Raw genomic sequence first — 17,335 nt, 5'->3', positions numbered from 1 at the left:
ATTTTTTTTTTCACTGTTCCTTTAAAAAGAAAAAAATTCTGATCACTTTTATTGCTGTCACAAGGAATGTAAACATCCCTTGTGACAGTAATTGGCAGTGGCAGGTACTTTTTTTATGGAGGGATCTGGGGTCTAAAATACCCCAAATCCCTCCTTTGCTTTTAAAAGTATTTTTGAATACTGTAATTTTTTTTTTTTAATCGGCGCCATTGGCAGGCATCGCCTAGGTACAACCACTTCTTCAAGTCGATGTACAGGTTTGCGGGAAGTGGTTGAACACTAAAATGGTAGTTTTTCATGGGTTTGCTCTTTGCATGAATACAGCTTTAAAAAACAGATTTAGGAAATATTGTGTTGCATTTGTTGACAAAAATAGGCTTTTACATAGTTTTATTTTATTTTTTCACAGAGTCAGCATGAGGCGACCTAATGTCAAGGTGGGAATCATACTACTGCTGTGCGTGGGAATTGCTGGTCTCTTGTTCATTATGCAAAAAAGTAAAGATGAAAAAGAAGAGATTGAAGATCTGCCTGTTCTTATTCCTCTTGTTCCTCTTGTTCCTCTTGTTCCTCATGTTACCTATGAACCTGCTACCATAAAAAAACTTGAGCGGGTCTCCCACTGTCAGGAGAACACCGAAGTGAAAAGTATTGAAGGATTTTCCAAACTATCTGAACAAGCGAAAGACTTCTTGAGATATAAACACTGCACAAACTTTTCACAGATTCTTAACGCACCACAGAAGTGCGGTGGAAGAGCTAAATCTAAAAGGGTATTTCTGCTGCTTGCCATAAAGACTTCCCCTGGGAATTATGAAAGGAGAGCTATCATTCGTCAGACTTGGGGGGAGGAAAAAAGTTATGACGGTGTCCACATCAAAAGGATTTTTCTTTCTGGAACTTCCAACAATATGAATGAGGACAAACATTTCAGGCAGCTTCTCAGAACTGAAAGTAAACTCTACGGCGATATTTTACAGTGGAACTTCCATGACACTTTTTTTAACCTGACATTAAAACAGTTCCTCTTCCATCAGTGGTTAGTGGATTACTGCCCAGGAGCTAATTTTATTTTTAATGGAGATGATGATGTTTTTGTTAACACCTTCAATGTTATCACCTATCTACATGGACTGGAGGCAGATAATCACCTCTTTGTTGGACAGCTGATAACCAATGTTGGACCTGATCGTAATTCTGGTAGCAAATATTATGTGCCGGTACAGATAATCAGCTCCAATTCCTACCCAATGTATTGTGCTGGTGGGGGAATTCTTCTATCCAGATACACTGCTTTTGTCATTTACAATAATTCTTTGGAAATTCCACTAATCCCTATTGATGATGTTTATCTTGGCATGTGTCTGGAAAAGGCTGGCTTAGCCCCAGCCTCTCACATTGGAATGAGAACAGTAGGAGTGCGTGTGCCATCTTCCACATTAGACTCTTTTGACCCATGCTATTATAAAGAACTGCTAATGGTACACCGTTTTGTGCCATATCAGATATTGGTCATGTGGCAAGCTATACAAGATCCTCATCTGAACTGTGGACAGAAGCTCTCTATATCTGGAGGCCAGTAATGGAGATGGACATGGGGAAGATTTTTAGGTCATATACCATTTCTCTTATCTTGTAGCCTTATCTATAAGACATAAAGTGAGAAAACCCCTATTGCTCATACAAACCAGAAACCAGATTAAAAATTTAAATCAAAATGTCCACATTTATTCTCTCCTTTACACTTAAAAATAGGATAGATAAATAGTAAAAAAGGTGCTGGTAATCTTAGATAAAAAAATATATAAATTATTTGACAGTGTGTGGTCTTATTTAAAAAAACTTTTCTAAAAATTCACATAACCAGGTACAAGTATCAATGGTGCATACATATATAATATATAAATAAATATTTATTATATAAAGTGCAAGTGTTGTGCAACTATTTGTGCAAAAAAAGTGCTTACATGTGCAGCCACGGATAGATTATATATCATAAATTATTATACCAAAAATAATAAACAAATATTGTGACCACTCTTGTAGTGTTTTCAGTGATTACATTGAAGTGCTTATGGGAAATTCATAATCCAAGTCAATTCATGCAAGGGAAAAGAAACCGGATAAATTAATTGCTTGGATCTTGAGTGCTCCAGGTGATGGGGTGTGCCACTCTTTACTTCTTACCAGATAAAAGCAGGTCGCAAAGACCCCCAACGCCTGCAATCTCTTTATATAGGTGGATCAGACCTTAACGACTCCTCTATCTTTTAAATAGAATATCCTGCTCCTTTCTCCTTATTGCTCATACGAATGAGGGTAGAGCCCACATATAAAAAGACACATAAGATAGCCAAATAGTGTAATACTGTTAATTTAATCAAAGTGCATATTCATTACAATAATTGGCTCCTTACATTTAGTTGTGCCCTCCTGGCACTGGGCAATTTGCATTGGTTGCTGCGGGTATCAGGGAAAAGCTCTACGAGGATCTGCAGTAACCTCTCTCGAGTCTCCTTCCCCCCAGCTAGTGTGCGGCGGTCGGCGTGCGTCCCAGCCTGCGTTCCAATGCTCTTGTTCGTTACTTCCGGGTTAAGCAGAGACCACAATGCATTTCGCTATGCTTGCGTCGTCAGGCGGTCTCTGCTACCCGGTCTACTTAAGAATAGGAACCTCGGCAGCATTTTCCTTTCGTTTTTATAAAAGCCATTGTGTTGCTGTACTAAGAAGCCGTCTTCGGAAATTACTTTTTTATGCTTATCTTTGTTAATTTATTCTCCATTTTGTATTAAAGTAGTTTAATTTGAGCCATATTTTTTATATGTACATACCAGCTTTGGATTAATTGAGGGAGGGTTAGAACCTGTATTAAAAAAGTGACTGGGAGAAAATACTACATTTTACAACATGACAGAAAGTCTCTCCCAAGTGATCACAGTATAATGTGACAGGTATTCTGTTCCTACCCTGCTTTCTGGAAAACAAAACAAAATTAACGATCGAATTCTGACTCACAGCCCGGAAAAGTTTTAATACTTCTGGGTTCAGTCCTATATACTGTACAAGCTTTTGGCGTTGATATATTATAACAAGTATGCCAGGCTTGAATGTTGTTAGAGTGACTTTGAGGACTAGATTTAGGGTGATAATTTACTGTTGTACTAGGAAGCATCTAGGTCAGAAGAGGTCCAGGATACAGGAATTGGATTTGAGAAAAGAAAGAGAATTCAAGAAAATACTGTGTTTTATGTTGCATATATCTGTCTGCGATTTTGGCATGCTTTGGAGCTAAGACATATAGCACATGTACTTAAAGGTTATGGTTGGAAAGCTTGGTTACTACGATGGCAAGAAGTAATGATACCAGTAAAAAAAAGGTTAAGAGTGTACCTGCCAAGCTATTTTACCTGCTTTGTGGCAATATAAACTAGTTATAATTTAGGGGCTTAGCACTACTGATGTGAAAGGATACTTGTCATAAGAGAAATATGAAAACAATGTAGACAACCATTTTTGATGAGTGCCTCAATTGGAGCACAAGTATTTATTTGCATAACTATTCAAGTTCACTTTCAGAAACTATTGAAACAAGACAATAAGCAAGTTAGCTGGGCATCCTGCATTTTCAGTCAGCAATAGCAGCATGTATTTCTCTCATGATAGGTCACCATGAATCACCTTCATGGGTAGGAAAAAATTGTGAATTTGTGACAGCCAGAAAACTAAGATTTTGAGCAACTGGGATGCAAAGTAAGAAAGCAGCAAAAATGAGAGAGGTGAGATGATGCAAAGTGATTAGTAGAAGCAATAAAGAAAGCTGATTTGTAAAAATGTTTGTAAAAATGGATAGTATTACGATGGTATAAGTTGTACTGCTAACAAAACTATTGCTTCAGAGAGTATAAAACAGAATGCTAGGTTGATATGACAGATTTTTATACTGATAAAATGAGGGTATAAGATCTATAGTCACAGCATACACTTTCATTTTAAAACAATGGCAGTACAATAGCAATACAAATAATAGTTGTTTTTTTTTTTTTTACAATATAAGCTTACGTGAAAAATCTTCTTTCTTGTTGTGAATGCTGCCTGTCTGCTTGCCTTCTCTTTCCACACTTTGTTGGATTCCCTGCATGCTTTGCTGCTTCTCCTCTGCTGTATAGTTTACATTTCTAAGGACTACATAGCCCATGGTGCCTTGCTATCTGCAAGCAGTGATTTCTGTACTGACTCTGCTTCCTGAAAATCCTTCTCTCAGCACCTCTGTACTTTAGAAAGCAGGCACTGTGAAATGTGTAACACAGCCTACTCACAGAGCATTGAGAATATCAGCCAAAGAATTCAAGGAAGTAAATGTGTGAGGATCTTCACGAAGTAAGTTACTAACTCCAAGATCATTTGGTTGAATAGGAGTAGGCTAGAAATAAATGAAATACACTGCAGAAATGAATAGACAATTTTATATTTTGACCAGATATGCACTGTTATCTTAGGTTAGGTTCACATCTGTGCGGTTGTGGTTGATGCAGTTTTCAGGTTTTTTACATGTGTTTTTGCATGCGTTTTTTTTTTTCTCCATGACAAATTGTAAATAGCTAGTTGTTAAGGAGCAGGCCGGGGATCCTTATCAACCGATGAGTCATCAGCTGTCAGCTGGATTCCCTGCTGACAGCTGAAGGTAAAAACAAGTATTGCAGTCAATAAAAAACAATTTGCAAAAGAGCGTGGGGGGTACCCCTCAATCCATACCAGGCCCTTCGGGTCCGGTATAGATTTTGAGAGAAACCCCACTCCTAAAAAAAAAAAAATAGCACCCCCCCCCAGAATCCATACCAGACCCTTATCCAAGCATGCAGGTCAGGAAAGGGAGTGGACGAGCGAGAGCCCCCTGAACCATACCAGTGTCATGGTCTTACCTTCTTGCTGCTCTCCTTCGTTTGACATGTGCTGGCGGCCATCTTGGTTTCTGGGTTTCTTGTAGCCTCCCACCCTGCGGCTCCTCCTTCCCACTGGGAGGAGCTGGATGCCTAGCTCATATATCTAGGAGGTCTGTGGCTTCAGTTCCCTGCTTGGTCCTCTTGTGTTCACATGCTTCTAAGACTGCTGCTGCTTCTGGTTCCTGTTCCTGGCTTCGTCTGACTACCCTGCTGGTTCCTGATCCTGGCTTTGTCTGACTACCCTGCTGGTTCCTGATCCTGGCTTCGTCTGACTACCCTCCTGGTTCCTGACCCCTGGCTCCGCAAAGACTCTGCATCGGTTTCGCCATCCGTTTGGACTTTTGCTTTATAGCTTGTTTTTCAATAAAGCTTTCTTATTTTCACTTATCTGTTGTTGTACGTCTGGTTCATGGTTCCGTGACATTAGGACCAAGCCATGAATTCTGAAGGTACAGGGCCATCCTCGCTCCCCACGCTGGTTGCCAGACTTGATCAGCAGGATCACCTGTTGGGTCGGTTCGCCGTGGCGTTGCAAACCCTGCTTGAACGCACGGTACCACAGGCCATGAATTCTGACGGTACAGGGCCATCCTCACTACCCACGCTGGTTGCCAGACTTGATCAGCAGGATCACCTGTTGGGTCAGTTCGACGTGGCGTTGCAAACCCTGCTTGAACGCACGGCTCATTTCGCTCCCGTTGCCGATGGGTCGGTTGTCGCTCCTGGGCCCGCTCCTACTGCCGCTCCAGTTGTTGCGCCAGAGTCTACCCCGACACCTGTTGTTGCGCCTGCGGTGTTTCGGGGTATGTCCGGTTCTGCCCCCCTTCCACAGCGCTTTGGGGGAGAGCCAACTCAGTGCCGAGGTTTCCTTAACCAGGTGGGCATTTATTTCGAGTTGCTGCCACATGCCTTTCCTACTGAGAGATCAAAGGTGGGCTTCTTAATCTCGCTGCTCTCGGACAAGGCCTTGGCCTGGGCCAGTCCTTTATGGGAGAACAACAATCCGGTGGTTGCCGAGTTTTCCGGTTTTGTTGCTTCTCTTCGGAAGGTATTCGATGTGCCGGCTCGTGCTGCCTCTGCTGCAAAGCTTCTTATGTCCATCAGACAGGGTTCACGATCCGTAGCTGAATACGCCATTGAGTTTCGTACCCTGGCAGCAGAGGTGGGCTGGAATAATGAGGCTCTGGTCGCTGCTTTCTCTCATGGTCTCTCGGATGCCTTGAAGGATGAGGTTGCAGCTAAGGACCTACCAGTGGAGCTCGAGTCTCTTATTTCTTTCCTGATTTTGATTGACACCAGACTCAGGGAGAGACCTTCCTTTAAGGAGAGTCTGCGGAGGCCTCCTAACAGATTGGCGCCTACCTTTGCTGTCCCACCCGTGCCTCCCTCTCCTCCCACGCCTCCTGGGGATGACTTGTCTGGGGGTGAACCCATGCAGCTGGGGTTTGCTCGCCTGTCCGAGGGGGAGAGGGTACTCCGGAGACGCGAGGGCCGATGCATGTACTGTGGTCTCGTGGGCATTTTCGGTTGGCATGTCCGAACCGTCCGGGAAACGCTCGCACCTGAGATCCTGTCGGGGGCAGATCTTGGGTGGAGTCTCCTCGTCCCCGGTTTCCCGTGTTGACAAACCACTGATCACTGTTGTCCTCTCCTGGGTCGGGGGCTCGGTGACGACCCAGGCGTTGGTGGACTCTGGTGCTGGTGGTTTGTTCATTGATAGTGTGTTCGCTGCCGCCAATTCCATTCCTCTGCAGGCCCGAGGTTCTCCTCTGGCTCTTGAGGCGATAGACGGCAGACCCCTTCTGCCGCCACACGTGACTCATGAGACCCTTCCAGTGGGGTTAGCCATTGGTGCCGTCCACAGAGAGTCGGTCTGCTTCCAGGTTATTTCGTCTCCACACTACTCGGTGGTCTTGGGGTACCCCTGGCTCCAGAAGCATAATCCGATTTTCGATTGGAGATCGGCCGAGATCCTCTCGTGGTCACCGCAGTGTGGGGCTAATTGCATCCATGGGCCTGTCAAGTTGCTGTGTACTTCCTCGGACTCTCTGTTGCCCCCTGAATACGAGGAGTACCGGGATGTATTCGATAAGGTGCGCGCGGTTGCCCTACCTCCGCACCGCCCATACGATTGTGCCATTGAGTTACAATCTGGTGCCGTTCCTCCTCGTGGCAAAGTCTATCCACTGTCGGTAGCGGAGAATGAGGCCATGGAGGAGTACGTGAGGGAGGCGCTTTCACGCGGACACATTCGCAAATCCTCGTCCCCGGCAGGGGCTGGATTTTTCTTTGTGAAAAAGAAGGGCGGTGAGTTGAGGCCTTGCATCGATTACAGGGGTCTCAATCGCATCACGATCAAGAACGCTTACCCGATACCCTTGATTTCCGTGCTGTTCGATCGCCTTAAAGGGGCCACGGTCTTTACCAAACTCGACCTGAGGGCGGCATATAACCTCGTAAGGATCAAGGCGGGCGATGAGTGGAAGACCGCGTTTAATACCAGGACCGGTCATTATGAATCCTTGGTTATGCCCTTTGGGCTGTGCAATGCGCCCGCAGTCTTTCAGGAATTCATCAACGATGTTTTCCGTGACCTGTTGCAGCAGTGTGTGGTGGTCTATTTGGATGACATCTTGGTATATTCTGAGTCCATGGAGACCCACATTCTGGATGTCAGACGAGTGTTGCAACGGTTACGAGAGAACAAGCTGTTCGGTAAGCTTGAGAAATGCGAATTTCACCGATCCCAGGTAACCTTCTTAGGTTACATCATTTCCGCTGAGGGGTTCTCCATGGATCCTGAGAAGGTTTCGGCTGTCTTACAGTGGCCCCAGCCCAGTGGTCTTCGCTCCCTGCAGCGCTTTTTGGGCTTCGCCAATTATTATCGGAAGTTCATCAGGGACTTTTCCATGCTAGCCAAGCCTCTCACGGATCTGACCAGGAAGGGCAGTAATTCCCAGGTCTGGCCGCCCGAGGCCATCCGAGCTTTTGAGGCTCTAAAGTCCGCCTTTGTGTCGGCTCCGATTCTGTCGCATCCCAACCCTGGGTTGCCCTTTGTCCTCGAGGTGGACGCGTCTGAGACGGGAGTAGGCGCCCTTCTGTCTCAGCGTAGAACACCAGAGGGTCCTCTGCTTCCTTGTGGGTTTTACTCCCGGAAACTGTCTTCCGCGGAGTGCAACTACCAGATTGGTGACAGGGAGTTATTGGCCATCGTGCAGGCTCTTAAAGAATGTAGGCACTTGCTCGAGGGTTCGGTGGTTCCGGTCCTCATCCTGACGGACCACAAGAATCTGACCTACCTCTCTGAGGCCAAGAGATTGACACCACGTCAGGCCAGATGGGCTCTGTTCTTGTCACGTTTTAATTACGTGGTCTCCTACCTACCCGGTTCCAAGAACATCAGGGCGGATGCCTTATCACGGCAGTACTCCGACCTGTCCAGGGAGGAGTCGATTCCGACTTCGGTCATACCTCCGAATCAGATCCTGGCCGCCATTCGCACCAGCCTGACCTCTCCCCTGGGTGAGCAGATTTTGGCGGCTCAATCTGGTGCTCCCTCTGGGAGACCCAACGGCAGATGTTCTGTGCCTGAGGAGTTGCGCACTCGGTTGTTGCAAACCTACCATAACTCCAAGACCGCGGGGCATCCTGGAAAGAATCAGCTGTCCTGGGCTGTTTCACGTCTGTTCTGGTGGCCTTCCCTACATTCCGACATCGCCGCATATGTAGCGGCATGCTCCGTTTGTGCCCAGAGTAAGTCCCCTCGGCACCTTCCGTTGGGCCTTCTGCAACCCTTAGCCACCGGGGAGCGCCCATGGTCACACCTGGGGATGGATTTCATTGTGGACCTCCCTGCATCCCAAGGCCATACGGTCATTCTCATGATTGTGGATCGGTTTTCCAAAATGTGCCACTGTGTTCCTCTCAAGAAGTTACCCTCTGCACAGGAGTTGGCCACGATTTTTGCCAGGGAGGTCTTCCGGTTGCACGGTTTGCCCAAGGAGATTGTGTCGGATCGGGGGAGTCAGTTTGTGTCCAGGTTCTGGCGCGCCTTTTGCTCCCAGTTGGGGATTCATCTCTCCTTCTCCTCGGCCTACCACCCTCAGTCCAATGGGGCCGCAGAACGATCCAATCAGGCCTTGGAGCAATTCCTTCGTTGCTATGTCTCCGATCACCAAGACAATTGGGTTGACCTCCTGCCTTGGGCTGAGTTTGCCAGGAACACGGCGGTGAACTCTTCCTCTGGGACGTCTCCCTTCATGGCCAACTATGGGTTCCAACCTGCCGTGTTACCGGAGGTATTCTCTCCCCAGGATATTCCGGCTGTGGAGGATCACCTTTCCGTCCTACGTGCTTCTTGGGTACAGATCCAGAAGTCCCTTGAGGTCTCTGCGCAGCGCCAGAGATTCCAGGCTGATCGCAGACGAGCTCCTGCTCCTTCCTACCAGGCCGGAGACCGTGTATGGTTGTCCACCCGCAACCTCAACCTTCGAGTGCCCACTCCCAAGCTGGCGCCTCGCTTTGTTGGTCCCTTCCGAGTGCTTCGCAGGGTAAACCCGGTAGCCTATGCCCTTGCGCTTCCTCCTGGCATGCGGATCTCCAACGTGTTTCATGTCTCCCTGTTGAAGCCACTGGTGTGTAATCGTTTCACTTCCTCGGTTCCTCGGCCTCGTCCGGTCCGAGTGGGCAATCGTGAGGAGTATGAGGTGAGCAATATCCTGGACTCACGCCTGATCCGCGGTCGGGTGCAGTTTTTGGTTCATTGGCGTGGTTATGGTCCAGAGGAGCGTTCCTGGGTTCCCTCCGCAGATGTCCATGCTCCTGCCTTGCTCCGAGCCTTCCACGCACGCTTCCCTCAGAAACCGTTCTTTACTCCGCGGAGGAGGGGCCCTTGAGGGGGAGGTACTGTCATGGTCTTACCTTCTTGCTGCTCTCCTTCGTTTGACATGTGCTGGCGGCCATCTTGATTTCTGGGTTTCTTGTAGCCTCCCACCCTGCGGCTCCTCCTTCCCACTGGGAAGCTCCCACTAGCTCATATATCTAGGAGGTCTGTGGCTTCAGTTCCCTGCTTGGTCCTCTTGTGTTCACATGCTTCTAAGACTGCTGCTGCTTCTGGTTCCTGTTCCTGGCTTCGTCTGACTACCCTGCTGGTTCCTGATCCTGGCTTCGTCTGACTACCCTGCCGGTTCCTGATCCTGGCTTCGTCTGACTACCCTCCTGGTTCCTGACCCCTGGCTCCGCAAAGACTCTGCATCGGTTTCGCCATCCGTTTGGACTTTTGCTTTATAGCTTGTTTTTCAATAAAGCTTTCTTATTTTCACTTATCTGTTGTTGTACGTCTGGTTCATGGTTCCGTGACAACCAGGCCACATGCCCCCAACATGGGGGGGGGGGGGTGCTTTGGGACAGGGGGGCTCTGCCATGTAGGCACCAGGAAAAGAGGGGGTTGGGATTTAAGTAGGCCTTTTACTTTGCCCTGAGCTCAACCTCCCCAAAGCACATTGTCCCCATGTTGAGAACATGTGGCCTGGTATGGTTCAGGAATTGGGAGGCCACTCACTCGTCCCCTCCATTTTCTGACCTGCCGGATAATGGTATGGATTTAGGGGGGGATCCCCACCATTTTTTTTACATTTTGGAGTGGGGTGCCCCTCAAAATCCATATAAGACCCGAAGGACCAAAACGCACTGGAAAACTTATAGGTGTGTGCCTAGGGTGAGGCAGACCTGGACTTTGTCCATTCAGGGCTAAGTAAAAGGCTTGTTTAAATCCCAACCCCTCTTTTCCTGGTGCCTACATGGCAGAATACATGTGGTAGTAGTCCTGCCTAGGTCCACCCACAAATCCAGTACAACCCTATAAATTATTGACTCCTACACATTCCACTCCTTTTTTTGTTCTCACTGAACCTGCAACCAATGTGTAGAGGAGAATGCCACTTTGGTGGTTGTCTGTGCAGGTTCAGCCTCTCCTGTTGCATAGTCCCTGATGCTAAATGCTCCATAAGGCTTTGTTCACACCTACAATATGCAGCAATTCCCACACCTACAACCACCCGCATTGAAAACGAACAGCTCCTTGAAAATGCGCGGGTCTGCTGAATGGCAGGTCCATGCATGTAAAATCTTAGTGCGTGTATCGTTGGAGCAACTGCAGGGAAATCTCACCTTTTTCTGTAGAAAACACAGGCAGGGCAGCCCATTGAATTTTATGGGCTGCTATGCCCATGCAAAAGCAGCCTGCAAAAACGCTAGAGTGTGAACCTAGGGTTAAGGCAGGGAACCCCTTCTGAGTTTCTTTTGAGGTGAAAAACTGAGTTTCAGTCCCCCATACAGAAAGGCACACAGGACTATCTTCCTTGGAAGTTCTGTGCTTGTCTGGAGTTTTCCAAGCCTGCCTCCCAAGAAGTGGGTGGCTCTGTGGAGATGTGGAACCATATTTCCAAGCTTAGTTAATTTAAAGAGCCAACTATATGGTCAGGCTGGAGCAGGACAAGGGGTGGGCAGGAGGGTCGGCTGCCCTAGGCACTGTGATATCATGTGAGGTGGGGGGCACCACAGGGAGATTTGGGGGAAGGGAATTTGGTTGCGGCAAGGGGTAAGAACTGTTCTAGGAAGGCAAATTTGAGGAGATGTGCGAAGAGTGGTTCTTTTTGGGGATTTGTGTTGGGAGAGGGGATAGGGAAGTGGATTTGTGCCTTGTGTACTAGTAGGTTTGACTGGGGGGGTTGTTTGCTAGGATGGGGGATTGGTGGAGGGGAATTGGGGCTGGAAGGGAGGGATTTTGGGTGGAGAGGGAAGATTTGTGCTCAGAGGGGAAATTTGAGGGATAGAAGGGTTTGAGACGTTTTTTTTTTTTGGGGGGGGGGGGGTGGAGGGGGGAGAATTTTAGCAGGTGGGCACATAATGCTCATACATCTGGGGGTGGGCGCAATTTGGCATGTTTGCCCTGGGCTCTAGAAACCTTGTCCCTAGAGCCACTACAAGTAATTGCTGAACATTCAAACAGAAGCATCTCAATATTTTGGGCACCTTGCACAGGGGTTTGCAACTAAGAGGAAAGGCAGGACAGCCAACCAAACCTTATGGTGAATGATCTCCACCAAAAAATGAAGGATTAATCTAGCAAAAAAAAAACTGACGGCGGGTTATAACCCTTTCCTATTCTATACAAAACTTAAAAACCTTATAAACGATATACAATAGGAACTGTGTCCTGGCAAAATGAGGGTGGAGTTGGAAAAAGAAAAACCAGCCCTAGAGTAAATTGTTGATGTGCAGCAAATTACTACAGAGAGACCAAGGAAAGACATGCCCGGCGCTAGGAGAAAAGGACTAAGCAGAGGGCATACATGACTGGGTGAAAGGGGAATCGTGCAGAAAAGGTCAAGTGGGGGATAAAAGTAGGTGGTCTGTTAGGGGGTACTTACCTTATTGGTCAGTTGTCCAGGCAGGGGGTGGAGATGTTGAAATATAGGTTCAGGGTAGGAGGGGTCAGGTCAATCTTGAAGGAGAAAGCGTGAAAGAAAGTCCCTCCTTCCCGCCCTATTGTTTGTTTTCGTGGGGTTAACTCTTTTTGGGGGGTATGTCAAATTTTGCTTCTAAGGGTAGGCGGTTTGGGGTCCTTGACAGGGGTTCATCAAACTGTTTTTTTGGAAAAAATGGTGGGGACCCATCCGAGGTATGGCGTCCTCTAATTGGTACAGGTGGGTGTCTGAGGTCGGCTGTGTTAGTCTCCGAGACGGTGCTTAGCGGCTGGGGAAGTGACTAAGCCAAATGATGACCCAGACACAGAAGTTGGTTTATATGGTACTGTCAAGGACCTACAAACATGAGTATCTGGGTTATTGTTATATTGTTATTTCAGTGTTTTATATTTTGTTATTTAATAAAAGGCCACGTCGGCCATTTTTACTCCAAGTTGAGTAGCGTGTTTATTATATAGTTATAAGTGTGTGTGGGTATTGGGGGGTAAGGAGGTATTTATAGTAGTCCAGCACGGGAGCTCTGATCTGCCCAGATCAAGCATTTAGCTAAGAAATACCATAAGCATATTGAACAGTAATAATAATACTGAAATCCTATAACATAATAGTTGAAAGCAGCAAATGGTTTTATCAAACACAATATATCCAAAAAAAATGGCAATCCGAATTTGAAAATGTTTAATATAGCTTGCTTACTGCTGTAACAGGGTGTCCCTGTGATGATTCAGTGTAATTTAATCTTAACGTAAGTCTTTTTTGCAGTATTTTTTATGGTAATGTACTGCATGGCCTTTGAAATAAGGGAGGATTTGGATAAGCCAGTCCCCTCACTATAAAAGCGAGGTGGGGGAGGGGTTACACAACAGTCACAGGGTCATTGTATTGGAAGCTGCTTTTGGGGAAAGACAGAGAGAACTATCAAACTGAACAGGGAAAGGATTAAGGACAGTTAGGAAAGTGTATTTTAGTTCTGGCTGCTAACTTCTTGAGAAATAAACTTCTTTACTGACATTTTTTTGTTCTCATTAATGGGGACTTTTTTTTTTTTTTTTTTTTAAGGCAAGTTAAACACCCTCTGTCCAGGCATTTTTCAGTACTGTGATATGTCCTACAACACAGTATCCAAATAAATTTTATAGACAGAGCTTTCTTTTGATGGTATTTAACCACTACTGTTCTTTAATATAAGGAAAAAAGAATGGCATTTTTGGGAAAAAAAAAAATCCTCAGTTTCTGCTTTAAAACATTGCAAATAAATAATCTCATAATTTTGGCCAAAATATACTCTGCTACATTTGTTTGAAAACATATCAGATCTAAATAAGGAAAAATATCATGCTGAATATCTATACTGATATGGACTAGGTAATATGTTAGGAATGAAAAGATGTCACATCGTTTGATGGAAATGAAAATTATCAACCTACAGGGGGCTGAATTTAAAGACACCCCAAAAATCAAAGTGAAAAATGATGCAGCAGGCTAGTCCATGTTGCTTAAATTTCATTGCGGCAACTCAAAATGGTATTTAGTAGTTTGTATGACCCTCACATGCTTGTACGTATGCTGACAATGTCACGCATGCTCCTAAAGAGATGACTGATAGCGTCCTGGGGTATTTCCTCCCAGATCTGGACCAGGGCATCACTGAGCTCCTGAACAGACTGAGATGCAACCTGGCGTTGTCGGATGGACCAAAACATAATGTCCCAGAGGTGTTCTATTGGATTTAGGTCAGGCGAACATGGGGTCCATTCAATGGCGTCAATTCCTTCGTCCTGCAGGAACTGGCAGCTTACTCTTACCACATGAGGCCGATCATTGTCATGTACCAGGAGGAACCCAGGACCCACTGCACCAGCATAGGGTCTGACAATGGGTCCAAGGATTTAATTCCAATAACTAATGGCAGTCAGGGTGCCATTGTCTAGCCTTTAGAGGTCCATGGATATGCCTTCCTGGATGATCACTGACCCACCACCAAACCAGTCATGCTGAATAATATTACAGGCAGCATACTGTTCTCCATGGCTTCTCCAGACCCTTTCACGTCTATCACATGCACTCAGGGTGAACCTGCTCTCATCTGTGAAAAGCACAAGGGGCCAGTGGTGGACCTGCTAATTCTGGTTTGCAGTGGGAAATGCCAATCAAGCTCAGCGGTGCCAGGCAGTGAGCACAGGGTCCACTAAAGGATGTCGGACCCTCAGGCCACCCTTATCAAGTCTGTTTCTGATTGTTTGGTCAGAGACATTAAACACCAGTGCCCTTCTGGAGGTCATTTGTAGGGCACTGGCAGTGCTCATCCTGTTCCTCCTTGCATAAAGGAGCAGATACCGGTCCTGCTGATGGGTTAAGGACCTTCTATGGCCCTGTTAAGCTCTCCTAGAGTAACTGTCTGTCTCCTTGAATCTCCTCCATGCTCTTGAGACTGTCCTGAGAGACACAGCAAACCTTCTGGTAATGGCAGGTATTGATGTGTCATCCACTATAGGGTCCAGGTTTTTTTATTTTTTCCGGATTAGGTCAGGGATGTCACTGTATTTTTAATTAGCTCTATATTTTCTCAGTAAAAACATACTTTTAATATGGCACTTATCTATTGATTATTATTATTACCAATATTTTTTTCTTAATAAGAATATTTTAAATACAGTTACTCTTATTATTGAATTATGTAATCTCTAATGAAATATATTTGTTGTCATATGAAATTACTCTATACTCTTTATTACCATATGTTTTGTATTTATTATATAGCAGAGGTGCCTCCATGGTCTATGCATGATCTCCCTCAGATGCTATGATTTGCCTATTGGTTGGTGATTATGGGAATCAGCATGGGAGCTTTTGCCTCTGTGCTGTTTCCCTCATCGCTACCAGCTTCCAGCATGGCCGCGGCTGTTTCCTTGACAATGGGCTGGTCATTGCGGTGTTGGGGGTAGACTCATCCCCGGACGGATGTGCGGCTCCATGGGGAGGGGTGAACCTGTCATTCATGTTCCTCCCCATGGTGCTTACTGGCTGTCTCCCAATCAGTGTTCGGGTGCTCCGTCTTTGGTATCACGCATGCACGATTGACGCATGCGCACTATGGGGCCGGACTCAGCCACGTCACACGCCCTTTGCTGCATGTTGTGTGTGGCTGGGACCCTCTAAAGACAGGGCCACTTTTGAATCCTGTCATGACTAGTGTTGAGCGAACACGGACTGTATTATTCGTGTTCGTACCGAATAATTGGATTTTTTGTACCCGAACACGGACACGGACACTTTACTGTATGTTCGGGTAAAAATCCGTGTTCGGTCGTTTTATTTCCGGGTTTTGCATGCTTTGGCGCTCTTTTCATGGCGGGCTTTCAACAGCCAATCAACAATCGTTTAACTGGTGTGCCTTAAGCCATCCCAGCCATGCCTGCAAATGTCTCAGTAGCTGTGATTGGCCGTCTGAAGCATGTGACCAAGTCTTTATAAGTTCGAGGCAGCCGCAGCGGCGTCATTATGCTGCTTAGATTCAGGGACAGAGCACACATCAACGTGCTGGCTGCTGATTAGGGAAAGATAGGCAGGAAAAAACCATTTGTGTCCGGATAGAATTGAGGGACAGGTCGGAGTGTTTAGGCAGGGCGAGTTGTAGGCATTTTAGGGATAGAGTCTGCTGAATTATAGGGTCAGTGTCTTCTACAAACTACAATCGATATTGCTGTGTGGGGGGTGGGGTCTGCACTCAATCCTGATCTACGATCTCTTCTCAATCCTGTTAGGGACAGAGTCTGCTGAATTTTAGGGAAACTGTGTTCTACAAACTACAATCGATATTGCTGTGTGGTGTGGGATTGGAGATAGGCAGGTGTCAGTGATCCACATCCATTTTTCTGTGTGTGAGCTGCAGTGAACACAATCTTTTTGGGCTGCAGTGAACACAATCTTTTTGGGCTGCAGTGAACACAATCTTTTTGGGCTGCAGTGAACACAATCTTTTTGGGCTGCAGTGAACACAATCTTTTTGGGCTGCAGTGAACACAATCTTTTTGGGGTGCAGTGAACAAAATCTTTTTGGGGTGCAGTGAACACAATCCTTTTTGGTGTGCAGTGAACACAATCTTTGTGGGGTGCAGTGAACAAAATCCTTTGTGGGGTGCAGTGAACACAATCTTTTTGGGGTGCAGTGAACAAAATCCTTTTTGGGGTGCAGTGAACAACATCCTTTTTGGGGTGCAGTGAACACAATCTTTTTGGGGTGCAGTGAACAAAATCCTTTGTGGGGTGCAGTGAACACAATCTTTTTGGGGTGCAGTGAACACAATCTTTTTGGGGTGGAGTGAACAACATCCTTTTTGGGGTGCAGTGAACAAAATCCTTTTTGGGGTGCAGTGAACAAAATCATTTTTGGGGTGCAGTGAACACAATCTTTTTGGGGTGCAGTGAACACAATCTTTGTGGGGTGCAGTGAACACAATCTTTTTGGGGTGGAGTGAACAACATCCTTTTTGGGGTGCAGTGAACAACATCCTTTTTGGGGTGCAGTGAACACAATCTTTTTGGGGTGCAGTGAACACAATCTTTGTGGGGTACAGTGAACAGAATCTTTGTGGGGTGCAGTGAACACAATCTTTGGGGGGTACAGTGAACACAATCTTTGTGAGGTGCAGTGAACACAATCTTTGTGGGGTGCAGTGAACACAATCATTGTGGGGTGCAGTGAACTCAATCTTTGTGGGGTACAGTGAACACAATCTCATACTTCTGAAGGTTTGAGGGTGCTGCCTGTTCCATACTCCCCCTACTCCTCATCTAGCCTTTTAGGGGTACAAACAATAGTAATTGGGGCCTAGTGTGGTTGTGTACGTGTGATATACATACACTTTTTTGGGATCATATTTTCTATTCTGCTATTTAATCAAAAAC

The 17,335-nt window shown here is 46.2% G+C and overlaps 1 protein-coding gene across 1 annotated transcript; it reads left to right on the top strand.

Moving 5' to 3' along the window:
* Positions 1-416: 416 nt before the first annotated feature.
* Positions 417-1,583, top strand: LOC309562803 (N-acetyllactosaminide beta-1,3-N-acetylglucosaminyltransferase 3-like; the record flags this gene model as incomplete). Its single annotated transcript, XM_082267109.1, has 1 exon — positions 417-1,583. One exon carries the CDS (start codon positions 417-419, stop codon positions 1,581-1,583), a length of 1,167 nt encoding a protein of 388 aa, XP_082123235.1.
* Between the last annotated feature and the right edge of the window lie 15,752 nt (positions 1,584-17,335).

This window comes from Pelophylax lessonae (genome assembly GCF_965119305.1).
Source record: "Pelophylax lessonae genome assembly, chromosome: 1".
In the NCBI taxonomy this organism is placed as follows: domain Eukaryota; kingdom Metazoa; phylum Chordata; class Amphibia; order Anura; family Ranidae; genus Pelophylax; species Pelophylax lessonae.
This window is presented reverse-complemented; position numbering and strand designations above follow the sequence as displayed.